At 40.5% G+C, this 15,718-nt stretch overlaps 1 protein-coding gene across 5 annotated transcripts; it reads right to left on the minus strand.

The window, feature by feature from the left end:
* Window positions 1-772: 772 nt before the first annotated feature.
* Window positions 773-15,062, minus strand: LOC311444376 (kazal-type serine protease inhibitor domain-containing protein 1-like). 5 transcript variants are annotated; one of them, XM_084535488.1, is made up of 6 exons: window positions 14,924-15,062; window positions 12,042-12,132; window positions 9,412-9,900; window positions 3,737-3,897; window positions 1,987-2,131; window positions 773-1,139 (listed from the first exon to the last, which is right to left on the minus strand). In XM_084535488.1, the coding sequence occupies exons 3-6, from the start codon at window positions 9,866-9,868 to the stop codon at window positions 1,012-1,014; spliced, it is 891 nt and encodes a 296-aa protein (XP_084391614.1). In that variant the 5' UTR covers window positions 9,869-9,900; window positions 12,042-12,132; window positions 14,924-15,062; the 3' UTR covers window positions 773-1,011. The 5 variants fall into 5 exon arrangements, with proteins under 5 accessions (XP_084391614.1, XP_084391615.1, XP_084391616.1 ...); XM_084535489.1 differs by lacking the exon at window positions 12,042-12,132 and having other exon boundaries at window positions 14,974-15,009; XM_084535490.1 differs by lacking the exon at window positions 12,042-12,132 and having other exon boundaries at window positions 14,924-14,941.
* Window positions 15,063-15,718: the final 656 nt, after the last annotated feature.

Here is a 15,718-nt window from a genome sequence, read left to right on the forward strand (position 1 = left end):
TGGTTTGCAGAAAGAAAACAAAGCCTGTTCTCCTCCCTGGCATTTCCAGAACAGTGACAGTGCTGAAGCACTTCAGTTGGACAAAGTACAGATACCGGAGCAAGTCTCAGAACAGACAAGGATAAAGCAGAACAAGACAAAGGACAAATACCGGCTCTCTGTGTGTTTGAGAGGTATGCACTGAGCTATGGAACAGCCATCTTCCATAAACTGCAGTCATTCCCCCCTCTTCAGAACATAAATAGCAATCCCAAATCTTAAACTGTTGCCTAGGCCAGTGGGAGGGAGCTGATGCTAGTAGGAGTAGCTCAAGAACTGTTATAAAAAGAAGTCAAAGGGTGTGCTTGTCTGCTTGGATGCACAAGAAATCTTTTCTGGATATTGCAAGTAAAACAGCATTCACTTGCTTAAGATTGTGATTCAAGTTTCTATTAAAAGTAAACAAAATAGTCCCCCAGAAGATAAGTAATTCACCCATGGTGAGACTAAATAAGGAAAACTTCAAATGAGAAGAAAAATCTTGCTGAAACTTATGAGAAAATAAGAACTAAGAAGATTAAAAACTCTTTTTAACCTTCAGACCTAGGCTTGTTGCCATGCGAACAGCTTCTTGATATTTCTTAGTACATTAAAAAATAGAAATTGATACATAGTGAAAATTCTGTTTAACTAATGACATTTTTGGTAGACAAATTAGAATGATTTAAAGAAATTGTAGAATCATAGACGTTTAAAAATAATATAAATTTTGATCCTTTCAGGATGCTCAATAGACAAGTACACATTTGAGAATTTTATTTAACAGTTTAAATGTATGAACTTACAACTGTTCTTATTTCTAGTAAGTAACGTGATACACTTCAGCCAAAGCTGAACTCCAGGCAGGCGGGATACACGAGTGAGTGTGTGTGTTATCAGAGGAGCCATTGCCAGCACAGAGAATACTAGTAAATATAACAGTGTGAAAAGTATTGGACAATATATGTATAAAAATTATTATTCAGAGTCGTTTCAATTTTCATAGTCCCCAGATTCATATTCTTCTTCATCCTCATCATCCGAATAGTCATAGTAGTCCCCATAGTCAGCGCCATAGCTTGCACTTCGACTGACAGTAAATGCAAATGCAGAAGGTGAACCTGCACAGCAAGACATAATTGAATCCAGATTGAATTAGCTGTAAATAGGAATGAAGAGGAGAGTACAGTTTTAGATAAGTACAGCAAGCTCAATATTTCTGAGTCCTTGTTAAGAACTATGCCTTCAATCATTTGCAAATCCTACAGACCCAAAAATACGAGCAGAGCTGATAAAGCTTTGAAAACCACTGGCAGAGTCAGTGACAAATGAAAAAGCCTTAACTTGGGAGGCAAATACAGACAGCATCTGTGTCCTGCATTTACGAGCAATCCCAGTTCTCGCTGGCATCAGCCCGTGGGACTGAGCCCAATGCAAAAAATGTAAAGCTGTTTCTTGTATTTTTCCGAATGCTATTGGTAAGGAACAACGGCTGTTGCCATCCTAACTTTTGGAAAAATAAGCAGATAAACAGAACAGCCGTAGTTTGAAGACTGCCTCAGATCCAGCAGTTGTTCTGGGTGCAGAGTTCGTAACATCAAAGGGCTTCTCTAGGAGGAAGATAGAATAATATGTTTCAGATCTGTGGCTATAATTTTCAACAATTTTTCTCAAAGATGGTGTCATTTGAAGCAAAATATTATGATATTAACATGTCGGTATTTTTATCTTCCAGAATTCACAGGCACTTCTGAATTAAAAATACCTAGAACTGAATCTCTTTGAAAGGATGAAGGAAAAGAAAAGAAGACAGAAAAGTTAAAATATGGCAATCTCTAGGTCATTTCTGATATCCTTAATTTGCATTTGCATTCTGACAAACCCACACACTTTGCAGGCTGCTTGTCAGTCTTAAACATTTTATATTCTTCACATCCAAATAAAAAACAAAAACAAAACACAATATACCATCAATGACTTTCAATCTTGCAGAGGCATATGTTGCACCATACTTATTTTTGGTATGGCAGATGTAGATGCCTTCATCTGATTTTTTGAGGCCTTGAATCTGCAGCCAGCCTGTCACACCGTACTTCTGAGGTCCACCTCTTGCCTTTTAGAAGAGAAAGAAATAGTGAAGTAGCTAGGAGACATGATAATAATTTTCAAAATAATTGTGTCCAGATTTAAACATTGTTCCAAACTTTGCTTTTGTTTACCATGTACTGCTATCATGCTTTGATTCTCAGTTTGATTCTGCTGCCATATATTTTAATTTCCTGTTTTCTCTGTGACTCTTAGTTCATGCTTCCCCTGCTCAAACCTTTAAACTTCAGTGCCCTTCACAGGGCTCTAATTCCTGGTCCTTTTGATGCTTCTGTTTCCCAGCAGTCCTCACGCTTCTTGTCCTGGCACCACTTCTTGCTGCTGCTTCAAAGCACTGCCACTTGTCCTGGAGCTCATTAATTTCTTCAGGATGAGAGTGGCGTTTGAGCCTGAGCCAAGGGGCCTGACCAAGCTGGCACTCAGCGTCCAAGTTTGAACAGACAGAGCCTGAGTTTTCACAGTTTGTGACAATCAGTTTCAACTGGCTCGTGCCAAAGCCTCTTAATGGGGGAGCTTTGTTTTCCAAACAAATATTACAGATACAAAACAGGTAACAAATGTTGGTAGAGATGCTGTCGTGCTCACTCTAACCTAATGAGACAAGTTAACAAGGTTTAGTTTAGGCTCTGAATTGACCAGTGTTCGGATGGGGCTCCATACACCATTGTTTTTAAGTCCACTAATTCCACATACATTCATGCTCTGTTTGCATGGATCTGGATACGTTTCTAAATAATTTAGATACTTAGTACTATAATAAGGTATTTCTGTGCATTTTCTGTCTATATTTTTTTCAGGTTGTGTTCTATGTCCATTGGATCTTTTAGCTTTTCAGTTGTGTATCCAGAAAGCTAGATTTGCCATTCACTTCCCCAGGACACAGTCTGCTCGTGTTCTTTTGCCCACTCGAGGAGGCATGCTGATACAGCCCTCAGCCTTCCTGCAGTCTGCCAGTACATCTGGCTTTGTTAGCTCTTCTCCCCAGAATGTTATTTCCATTTAAAAAATTAGCATTTTGATTTAATTTTAGCTCAAACTTTCAGGCTATCTCTGCATTTGCTCAAACCCCTATCTAATGCCATTCTGCTAGTTCCCCTCAGATTAAAACACAGCATCCTCCATAAAATGAGCACATTTCTTTGTTTGCTTTTTGAACACATCAAGGACTGAACCCAAATGGCAGGTCTCCAGAAACAGCATCTTGCAGAGGAGAAGTTGAGGTATCTGCCAGAATTATGCTTCTGCACCAAGAATAGAAAAACGGCTGCCAACAGCCATCCTTCCCACAATGCACCTTCTTCTAGGTATTAGCTTAAACATTTCTATTTTTATATCAATTCATTTTTTCCAGAATGATTCATATGTAAGGAGAATCTTGCATCTTTTCTTTCCCTGGAGATGGATGGATGGTACCCCTCCTGTTATTCCTTCTGCTTGGACTGCCACAGCAACGATCCCTGCACTCACCAAAGTCAGAATTCTTTACATAATCATAGGGCCCCTGTAGGATTTCTATTTATTACAACCGTACTGTATGCTGTAGGAGAAATTCGCTACTTAGCACCCCTACTCCTCATTCCAAATCATAAGTTACAGTAAATGCAAGTTTTACCTGTACTGAGATATGGGCGTCATCTCCTGGCAGAAACATTTTATTCCCTTTTTTTTTCCATTCAAGGTGTGGCATAGGATAGGCTGACACCTCACAGCCAAAAATGACATCATTGCCTGTGAAATTCTGGACATCCTGGGGTGGCATAGAAATCACAGGAGCTGCAGAGACCCAACAGAGTACTGGTTTAGAAGACAGTGAACAGCATAAACACAAAAGCATATAACGTAAATTCTTGTTTCACATGATAAAACTAATTTTCATGTTTTCAATCTTGCACATTATGAGGAGCCACATGATTCCAAGCAGCTTTTCAAGCTCAGAAAACTGTGTCTCATTAAAGGTGAACAGGTATTTCAAAGACACAAATTTCAAAGTACCTGCCTGTCCTTTCTCTATGCACACGATCGTGAAACTTAAGCTGAACTTAAGTGCAGTTTGCGCCCCATGTGCTGTCATCATGGGCTAGACCCAAGGCCCATCATTTTAGCAGCCAGTGCTTTAGCAGCCAGACCTTCAGAGGAAAGTACAAGAAGTTCTGTAGCAGGCTGTCACAGAATAACTTGATCACGGGCAGTAGTACTTCATTTCTGTTATGTTTTGCCTAGCTTAAAAGCTGAAATGCTGAGATTGCTAGCTTATCAGAACTTGTCTTCTGGATACCTCATTGCCTTCAGCTTGCTACGGTTTTGTTTCTCGCCGTAACCTGTGGAGTGCATCGCAGCAAGTTACAGAATAACAGCATTAATAGGTTTCACATTTAGCCCCACTTGCTATGAATTTTGTCTGATGTTCTTGTGTTAGGAGACATAAGCAACAGTAGTAATCCAGTTACTTTATAAGTTTTTATGCTTATTATAACTATCAGATTTCCATGTACTTGTTTCCTGTTATTCTTTTATCTTCAACCTCCTTCTCCATTTATTTTTTGTCTCTGAATGATTCTCTTCCTTTTTCCCAAATAAAAAGCTGACATTAACCACGAGAGGGAGCCAGACCAGGGATTTGCAGACATTAAATAAAAAAACTATCATCTGATGCACTCGGACACTATTCAAATACATAGCTCTCTATAAGCATGTATGAGCATACTCAGTTTTAACAGAAGATGATTTTATTTAGCAGGAGGGAGGAAAAACACATATTTACTGTTAATGCAGCTTTCCTTCTTTTGGAAATCTCTTTGGACTTTTCTGTATCTACATGTCATCAATGAGAAGTGTTTTCTTTATAAAGTATGTTTTCTTTCTCTATTTCCCTGCTGGCTTTTAAAAATGAACATGTTTTCTGGGCCATTAGACTTTTATTTAATGAGTGCTTTTATTTTTGTACGTATCCCAGAGACTTAGAAATAGAAACTTCTAGTAAATAATTAATATATTTTGACTCAAAATATTTGAATCAATGTGTACAGTATATATGCTTCAGCATCTGAAATCATAACATACTGTCCCAGGTTTTCAAGCAATGTTTCATATACCTGTGTCAGTTTTTACGAATTGATAACTGTGCAGAAAATATAAAATATATTCTATCAAAATTACTTGAAAAGCAATTATACAGGAAAATATCGATTTCCCCATTTATTAATTCCTCATTAAACACTGCCGGTACTCTTCAAAAGTAAGGTTTTCAAATTTATTAGCCCTTAAATGCTTGTTCTTTCATGAGAATGGTACATTCAGAACCTCTCTATCATTGCAAAAATCTCATGTTCAAATCAGAATTGCCTGAGTATCTTGGATGAGAATTTTTTTTGCCTATGATCAGAGGATCTGACATCAGAACACACTTTGAAATACTAAAACTCAGTGCAACCACAATGCTTTTAATTATGTGTCCACTTTAGTTAAGTTTCAGGTGTAAGAAAGAAAGCCAAATGTTACATTGACTCACATTAGTTCTTTAAATTGTTTCTGTACAGAGGCAGCACACTAACTTGCTGGCAGGCAGATGTAGACTGGTTAGTACCTTTGTTCCGGCACAAGGGCCGGTGTCCTGGGACGATACTGACAAGACCGAGGTATTGCCAAGAGCAGAGCCCTGCCTGTGTGCCTGTCCTCGGGCACAGCTCAGCCACGTGAGGCTGGGGGCTCTGCCTTCATGACACCACATAAACACATCCTTAGCCTCCAGGACACGAGGATCTCAATTACAAATTACCTTACAGACATATGAGAAATTTGACTAGCACTGTTTACCGTGCACAGATACTACTTCCATGCTAGATACAGCCATTTCTTCATTAACTGTGTCGGATGGAAACATCTAAATATGGCCCAGGTCTCACCCAGCTGACTACCTCCAAACAAGTACTTAAGGCTTTGCTGGACCTGGGCTCACAAGGACTGGCTTCACCTGAGATCAAACCTGCAGCAAGTAGGAAAGACCACAGTTTTGATCAAACTAAACTGCCTTTTCTGAATGTGAACACACAATGAATACTTGCATTATCTACTCAAACTTGAAGTACCTCCAGAAAAAAAAATAAAAATCTTACAACACCATTTTGCTATATGTCAATGCAGAAAAATGAAGTCATGATTTAATATTTTAACAATGTACAAACTTCATTTATGAACGTTTCAGAATTTGTGTTCAGCCAGATTCCCCCATGCATATCTGTGTGTTCGTTTGTTTTTGTTTGTTTGGTTGGTTTTGTTTTTTAAAATTGTCTCTTTAAAAACAGGTCTATACTGGAATGATTAACCAGTCATTTTGATTCCTGGAGCAGATAATCTTTTCTTGATAATTATAGACAGCATTCTGATGCCTCAGTGTCTGGAGGTGAATGTGCTGTAGTTGTGCCTTGCCTTTTAAAATTCTGGTCACGAGCTGTCCTCCTGTGTTACAGAAAACATAAACCAGAAGCCAGGAAAAATCAAAATTCTGCTTCACCTTTCATAATTGACTTTAACCCAATACCATTACAGAATAAATAATTATATAGTACCAATTTTTTGTTTCTTAACTCATTCATTTTTGCTAATCTATGTCTGATTTAATGAAAATGACAAGAAATCTGGCAGATCAGTTTTTTTTTTTTTGTTGTTGTTGTTTTTTACTGTATCTAAACTTCGAATAATTACATTTAATTTCAAAGAGCAGCACCACTAGTTCTGTTACTTCATTAAATCATCAGCAGTAAAGCTTTGAATGGGGATAGACTAAGTGTGGAGAATCTATATCTACTCACTACTTAGTAACCTTGGTAAATTATTAGATAAACAGATCAAAACTAACATTTAGGAAGAGAAGGGCTTTTTTTCAGAGTTACTTTAGGGAGCTAGGCCTTTTTCTTCCCTTTTTTTCTGGCGATAGACGAAAGATAAAAGGCTGTGCTCTTCTGATGAAAGGAGTTTATTGTTATTTATTTATTCATTGGTTGCTGTATACAATTAATCCTTTTGGCATCAATAGGAAACAGCAGATGCTTTGAAGGAGAAATAGCAAAACAAAGCACTTGGAGTTGACTGAAGGTTATATTTATAGATTGGTACCAAAACCCCACAGTGTCTGGTGTTTGTTTCTCATGCAAATCGAAGTCAGTGGAAAGCGAGTGCCATGGTGAGGTTGCTGGTCTTGGAGCCAGACTCCCTGTTGCCTTTTGTCATCAGCTGCAGCCATGAAAAAAGAGAGTCTGAATCACAGCACACTCACATGCCCACTGCTGCTTCAGGGAGCTGCCGTGAAGGAGGGGCTTACTGGTAGACTCCTGTGGGGGACCAAGGCATCGTGCCTCCATGGCAGCACCTCTGTGTCTCCTGGGTCTAAAACAGAGCCTACAAAACGTGGTCAGCAGCTGCTCAGAGAAGTTGAGAAGAGGGATGCTTCTCCCTGACCCCAGTGAGCCCAGCACCCACCTCAGGCTCAAATGTGCTGCTGCAGCTGGGCTCACGCACCAGCTGCGTCTCTTCTCTGCACCAGCCAAGGTGGCAGGCCCCCATTTCTCTTCAGTGAAGTCTGCACAGCAGTGAGGGCTGTGAGCTTATCCCCAGGCCTCTGTGCAATTCAGCAAACTGAGGCATCCCAAGAAATTCCTCTGTGTGCATGGAGAGAGGGGCCAGCCTTTCTGGGGACCAAGGGAGGCAGTGGGAAAACACTGGGGGTGATGCCTGCATGCAGAGGAGCTGAGCTTGTCCCTCTTGCTTGAGGAGCAGTGTTACGTACCTCAGAGGTGGCTCCAAGGCCAAATTACTGCTTTTTAGCCAGGTCTGTTTAATTAATTAGAGCAAACCATTGCTTTAAGCCTGTGTGCCAGAACAGCAACCTTCTCTGCTGCAAAGGTAACGTCAGCTGCTACTTGAATGGCACTTCCAGCTGAAATCTCCCTGAAAGGGTTACCTTGCAAGAACTTGTGCTATTTTCATGCCAAATAAGAGAAACTACCCAAGGGCAAACAGGCTTTCAATCACACCACGCGCTGGTGTGCAGTGAGTTTTCTGAATGTCTCTTTACTGACAAGCCTCACTTCCCAGCTTAATGCCCTAATGGCAAATAGGGGGTTCTTCAATGGGTGTTTCTTTTGCAACTAGAAAAAGAGGAAAGAAGTCTGGTCTTAGCTGCTCATCACTCTTCCTTTTAAGTATTCAATGTCCAGTGTTCATTCAATACAAAAGCACAGCATATGGTCTGAATTGGAGGCAACAGACTGCTAGCAAGGAGTGAGTGAAATGGACCTGAGTTACTCACATACGTGGACCATTGCCAGAGACACAAGTTTGGATTCCCACAACTGTGACCCATTTGTGACTCAGAAACCTACTGATTTCATATGAGAAAATATTTCATGAACTTTCTTTTTAAAAGAAAAAACATTTCTCATTAAAACAAAAACACCACGAAACAAACCACTAAACTATTCACTTTCTCCTTTTCATTTTATATTTATTTGCCTTAGGTGAAAGGTGCCCATGAGTAATGACCTGTAATAACGTGAAGAATGAGAACAGCATATGAGCAGCAGACAGCATTCCCCTCTACAACCCGGCTAAGAATCCTTCCACTAGCAATCATCGCTGGGAAATATTCATGCTCTGTAAGTGTCTTTAGGGAAATTGTTTGTTTGTTTGTGTTCTGATATATGGATTTCCATTTCATGGGAACCTAGCTTTTATGATGATTCCTTAATTAGATTATTGTGGACATTTTTGTTAAAATAATAGACCTATTAATTAAGCCCTATCTTCTTTTTCCTCTACTTCATTAATTACTAGATATACATACAGATAGATATATACATGCGTGAGCGTACACACATGGACGTGAGTAAGGTCTGCTTTGCAATCACCACTTTAATATCAGATCAGTCTTCATGTAATAATAATTACTTGTCCAGTACTCAAAGACTTTTCAACTGTTCATTTACTCCCAACTACACACACAATTTTTGTAAAAAATATTCTCTGCTCTTTAAAAGCAGATTTAGTCTGTTTGCGTCTTACTGGTTGCCATGTGATATAAAATCCACTGGGTTAATAACTATACCGAGGCTTATAACTTACAAGTATTAGCTACTGACCCACATTTTCCACACAATAGTACTGCAACAAAATAATGATAATTAGAACAAAAACGTAGCATTTCCTCAATGAAGTTAAGGCTAGAGCATCTAGTAACATATCTAAAAATCAGCATGAGTTTTTTTAGTTTGAAAGTGACTCCGAACAGGTTACCTGATTCACAGGGTCCTTTATGTTTCATGCTGATATTTCTCTTAGTTGCATAAGCCTTGTTGAATTGACAAATGTTCTCATAGGTTTTCCCTTCGGGTCCGCAGATGCTCTCTTGAGACTTGCACACACACTGGGGTTCAGGAACTTCCCCAAACCTGGCTTCGTCAGCATCCAACCTGCACTCGAGGTTGTCCCCGCATTGCCCATAAAAATGATTACCCTGGTCCAAGTCACAGATCTGACCTTCTACGTTTCCACATTCAGGACAGCAGCCACAACGGTCCAGTACAGTCCCGGCTGGGCAGTCTTTAGGCTCAGAGCAAAGTGCCAGATCACATTTTCCGCAATCATCTCCTTCCCTTAAGAGCCTCCACCAGCCTCGATGGTACAAGGCAGGGAAACCATGAGAAACCTGCACCAGTACTACCAGCACTGCTGTAACCACCGGGGGCTTCATCTTGAGAATGTAACAAACAAGCAGAAAAGGTCCTTGGAGTAAAGCCAGGAAAAAAAAAAAAAAAAAGAGCTTGTGAGAGAAAAACGTCACAATCCTTTTTTGTTGTAGAATATAAATTCTACTGCAAACACAGGCTTTAAGAAGAAATTAGCATCAGATTCCTAATCTGGAACTGATAATAAAAATGCATACAAACCCACCAGCTTTTCTCTAATGCAGTTTGGAATGTGGGTATTGCTTGCACAGAAACCAAACTGCCCCTTCTGACAGCTCTCTGAAAAGCTGTTTGCTCAGTGTCTCCTTGAGCCAAATTTGCAAAGCATTGCTCTACTGAAACAACATTATATTGCAGCTATTGTACAAAGGGGAACAGAGCAAGTTAGAGCAAAATTAAGAAATTAACTGATAAGAGGGTTTTTTAATTATCATTTTGCTTGTCAGTTGACAGAGATCACACAAAAAGAGGATAAACGTTGGTAGAAAGTAACACCTAATTTACCAGCACTCTAGAGCTGAGCTAGTACTGGAAAGAGGTTTAAAACCAAATTTAATCTATTATTGATCTTACCTCGGGGTTTCTGAATTAACAATTTACTTACAGGCTCTTTACAAGCAAGGGACAATCCAGGACAGCTGAAACTGACTTTGAAGTCTTGGATTTAAGAGGAGGGGTGTCTAGATCCGTTAAAGAACTCATTGTTCTCTGCCCATTTAGCTTCTTTTGAGCATTTATGGGTGCCTGTGGTTTGCAACCCAAAATAATGTGGGCCACATGTTTGGCTCTCAAAACAAAGTGCGAATGATTTAGAACATACGCCAATGTAAACAAGCCACTGCAGCATCTTCAGACACACCAGAAGGAGGCTTTGCTGAAGTTAGATGCATCACTGATCTTTTCAGAGCACTTTTCTACCTCTGTTTCTTAAGATGTGCTTACACTGAATTACAAAGGATGCATTTTGTTGTACCACCCTTACATCCTTTCGTCACATCCATTAAAACAAATCTCACAGCAACGTGTGTTTACTTTCCATCCTGAATGTATCAGTGGCTTTTCCTAAGTTTAGCTTCATATCTTCTGCACCAACTGAGCTTGCCTGAAGTGAAATAGGCTGGTTCAAGATCACTTTCTCCTGCTGAACTTCATATAATGCAATTTCCCTCTGACCTCCATCAGTACAGCACTTCTTAAAGCCATCCTAGGGAGACCTACAGGGCCTTGCTCATTGCTGAGTGATGGCTGGACTAATTCATTTTCTGTACTGCACGCTGGCTTTGAACACAGAAGCAGACTCCAAAGGAGTACATTATGTGTGTAATTGATGCTTTTAACATTCAGAGTCAGGCAAAAAGTAACCAATGAATTTAATGGGAGATTGATTTCTTGTCCCACCTTCTTATGCTTTTTAATGTGTTTTATTTCACACTTCCTCATCAAATTCTAATCAGACATTTAGTTTTACATTATAGAATCTACTCATCACTATATTTTACTGTGTCTACAGCTGTAGGGGATGAGTATCTAAAGGATAAAGATTTGCTGAGGCCCATATGAAGTAAAAAATGTTTGTAGTGGTGAAAATATACATACAAAGTGGAGCCAAAGCTAGGAGGGGCTTCAGGCCAGCACTACCCTTGTCAAGGCTGAACTTAACCCTTCTTACAGGAAATGTGATTTGAGGGCTGTAAAACAAGGGTACTAGGAATTACTTCCTGCATCCTGACATTAAGGAAACCCATTGTAAATATCCTAGAAAACATTTTTTACATTTATCTGAGTAATGTAATCTGAGTTCTTGATGGATTTAGCCTATAAATTAAGAATGGGGCATAGGTGTGGTCTCATTTGAACAGCTGCCACTTGGTAGGTGATCTACAGCTGAAGGTTATTTTGGCCACTGATAACTGAGCTCACCTGGAACAACGGGGGGCTGAGGGGGGGTGTAAAGCAAAGTAGTGCAACAGAGAGAATGGACACCTGTCCCAAATGTCTTCTGTTAGCAATGGCAGCTGTGAGGAGCTGAAAAGAACATTTCTGTAATTCTCTATACAGGATGGATATGTGGCAGTACAGGAGAAGGTGGGAGCAAGGAAAGAGTGCAACAGGGTTTGAGAGGCATATCTGAAGGGACTGTCCCATCTGGTTCAGTAATAAGATGCATTATTTCAGTACCTGAAGCTTTCTTTGGTAGGTTAAGTGAAAAAAGCGTTGATTTTTTTCCCCCATGAATCCTGGTTTATCTTCACTCTAAATTACTCCCAGGCTCCAGAAAGAAACACAAGTATCAATAGATTAACATTGCTGGTGGAACAGCAAAACAAGAACAGAAGTACACTGTCTCCTTTTTTGACACCATCCCCCAAATACTGCCTGGAGAGCTGACCAGCAGTGCACATGAGGCCAGCACGACCCCTCTGGTAAAGGCAGGAGGCGCATGAGGGGAGCTCTCTACCACCAGCTGTGAAGTAAGAATGTTTTGGTGCACAACTTCAGTAACAGCAGGTTGAACAAAGTTACTGTTCCCTCCATCTCAACAGGCAGGGTAATGCTGAGCATGCAACAGACTTTTTCTGGCCCTTTTTCTGGTGTTTCTGTGTGGCGTAGTAAGCACAAGGAGTTCTACCTTCCCCATCTGGAAGAGGCAGTGGGCAGTGAAGAGGCCTAGCAAAACAGCCCAACTCTTTCCATACCCTCAGACTTCATCTTCTACCAGGACACGGGAAAGGTCTTGCAAAATAATTCCTGTAAGTGAATTGTTAAGGAAATTGTATTCCTATTCATTTCCTGCTTTCTTCTTGGGGCCGGTGTTACGCTAAGCTGCTGAGTTGTATTGCATTATTCTGATTTGCATGGTAATAGATAAGGTACGTGGCTGATGCAATTTGAAATCCTGTTGCTAGTGATTCCTGAGGTACTGCTTTTTCAGATGAAATATGTTTCGGGTCTTCATTCTGTATTTATTTGTGTCAGGAGAAGTTTTACTTAAGGAAGGGTTTCTGAATCTGGCTCCTGCCAGGCTCAGACCTGGTTTCTTCAGATACTCCTTGCAGAGCTCTTGTGTAATGACAAAACAAGAAGTTTTGAAGTTTCCCTTCTATCTTCTCAGTCCTGCAATGGTTTGTTTTGTTGAATGGGTAGAGTTAAGAAACGTTAGTGTTGAGTCTCTTAGGCTATATCAGGTACCGATTCTTGAGGTTCCTTTAGAGAGAGTAAATCTTAGCTGACTCAACATGTTTCTGTCCAAGAAACCTTAGATGCTATTACATGCACACACACACACAAAAGAAGCATTAAAGAAAACTAATGTTTGGTCTGTTCTGCTGGGTAATGGCAGAGAGCAGGTAGCCAAGCCCATTGTGTGCAAGTCCTATAAAGCATTACCTGACACTATACCAACCTCTGAGGATAATTTTTCTCCCACAGTATCAAGAATTGAGCTGTGTTGTTTTTGTAAAAATAAGGGGCAAATGGTGGAAACTAATGACCGATGAGGCAGAAGTGTTTAGATGCCATTTGTGGGTTTGCATCAGAAGTGCTGACCAGCAGTGGTATGGGCAATCCTGGAATCTCCAAGTATGTTCTTTTTTGGTGCCAATCGTATTTGCTGACACATTGCTTTCATGAATCTCATCATTAGTGCTGTAAGCACATGAAGTATAGGTTAATTCTACTGTAACATCATTATTAAATCCATTAATCAAGGGCAGGAGATCCGTAATTAACTTATTCTCCAGCATCAAGTAAATGATTCTACTGTGAGCTTTAAGAAAGCAATTGTTCACTGATATGCAAAATACAGTGGGGCTTTTAGACTATAAGGCTGTGTAATTGTATAATAAAATTATAAATTTTGCATATTTTAATAATGTAACGTATATATTTTAATTATTTTCTTTGCAAGGTTAAAATGGGAATCATTATTTTTGTTTATTTTAATTTATTTATTAGTTCTTACATCTCAGTTACCAAAAAAGAAAAAATGAACATGGCTCCTTCCTGAAAGCTGATTATTTTCATCGAAGGCTTTGGCTAGGCTTTTGTTGACTCATCCTAGACCTGTCTGTAGCAGTAGCTGCCTATAGATTCTTTGCTGATTCATGTTTCATCATCATCATTGTTGGTGACTGTAGGCATTCAAAGTTCAACTTGCAGTGACAAAAAGAAAGGCCTGCTAGCACTGCTCTAGTACAAAATGCTCGGGGTTGATTAATGTAGCCTTACTGACTGCTTTTACACAAATACGTCTGAAAAATCCTTTACACAAGTTAATTTGCCTTCCAGGTACTTCAAGGGTTAGGCTCTGCCTTACTCCTCTGCTATGCTTTAAGAAAACCAAACTTCTGAAAGCTTTGCAGGTTTGCTCAGAAACAGCCAAGCCTCCTGTCCTATAACAGGAAAGGGACAGGGAAACGTTTAGGGAATCAGCAGTAGGCAATCAAGCATTTTTCTAAAGCCATTCTTTTGAAAGGTGAGTTGTAGTGAGGAAACCTGCACATAAAGTATGATAAGAGCATTTCCCCATGTGTCTTGCCCACATTTCCACCCCTGCAAATCTTAGTTGTTTTGATCTTTCTCCAGATGCTTTAATCACAAATAAAAGATAGAAGCTATAGCCAGTGCCATTCTTCTTCCTCTTGAGGGAGGGAGTCAGGCACAAAGGTTTGCCTGCCTTAATTTTAGGGCTAAAAGCAAAGCCTCCACGTGTTTTGTACAGACCTCAGTGTTTTCAGGTGTCAAGTTCTATTGCAGCAGATGCTGCAGTTCAGTATGGAGTTCAACTTGTGCATCAAAGGCAGGTGCTGTCGGCATCAAGAGTGAGATAGTAGGGCTGTCAGGTACAGTGGAGCTTCAGAGACACCAGAAAACCTACCGACCCTCTCCACATAAAAGCAAACAAACAGAAAAGCACAAGAAAGGCATGTCCTACACATCCTGCCAGCTGCAGGCCTGGGGACAGATGTGGGGCAATGGGCAGGGGGCCCCTGAGGCAGTGAGCAGGGAGGGTGGGAGGCAGAGGTGAGGCCCTGGTAAGCCCAGCCTGTCCCGGGACTTACCCTGTCACCTGGGGAAGGCGGTGTCTGTGTGAGCCCTCTGCTCTTCTCACCTGGGCTGCAGCTCCTACCTTCAGCAGGGTGTTGGAAGACTAGCGTGGTGCTTATCACTGACCTGCAATGAACATGCTCCAGGCAGCTGGGGAAGGACTGGAAGGTAAAAAACAAACATGGTGTTGGCCCTAGGCAATATTTTGAGGTGCTCTGTCCTAACAAAGACTAGGAAAGTAGTATTAGCTGCCACTGAGGGCCAGCTGTGTTTGTGCATACCTGTCCATCTGTTTCCCACCAGACAGTGAGGGGATGCAGAGACAGCTTGAAGCCCAAAGATGACTCATGCTGGTGATTCAAAGTCGCCTGTGCCAGAAAGGTTCTTTAAAAGAGCAAGCCACAGTGTTTGCTGGGGCAGCCTAATAGAGAGGGAGCTCTCTGGAACTTGCAGAAATGCATACGGAGTCATTTTGCTTGGCAACCTTAATGTTGATGGATAGAACAGTTTGCCTTGTCCAGTTTATAGAAGAGCAGCTGATACAAAATTACTTTATAGCTGGATATTTATGAGAAGTTTCATTTCAAATAATATAGCTTTTGCCTCTGGCGATGCTGAGGTTTAGCCCTGTTATTACCGGGAACTAAATCTTTAGGATATTCTAACTATAACTGCAGGGCCTGTTTGATCTACCCAGCAAAGTTAATATTTTCCAAAGCAATGGAAACTTTATAATGGAAAGTCTCATTAGCAAAAACTACCTGTCCCTAAAAGCAGCCAGGAAATCAGGCACAGAGAGGGAACTTCAG

Source organism: Aythya ferina (genome assembly GCF_964211825.1).
Source record: "Aythya ferina genome assembly, chromosome: 14".
Classification (NCBI taxonomy): Eukaryota; Metazoa; Chordata; class Aves; order Anseriformes; family Anatidae; genus Aythya; species Aythya ferina.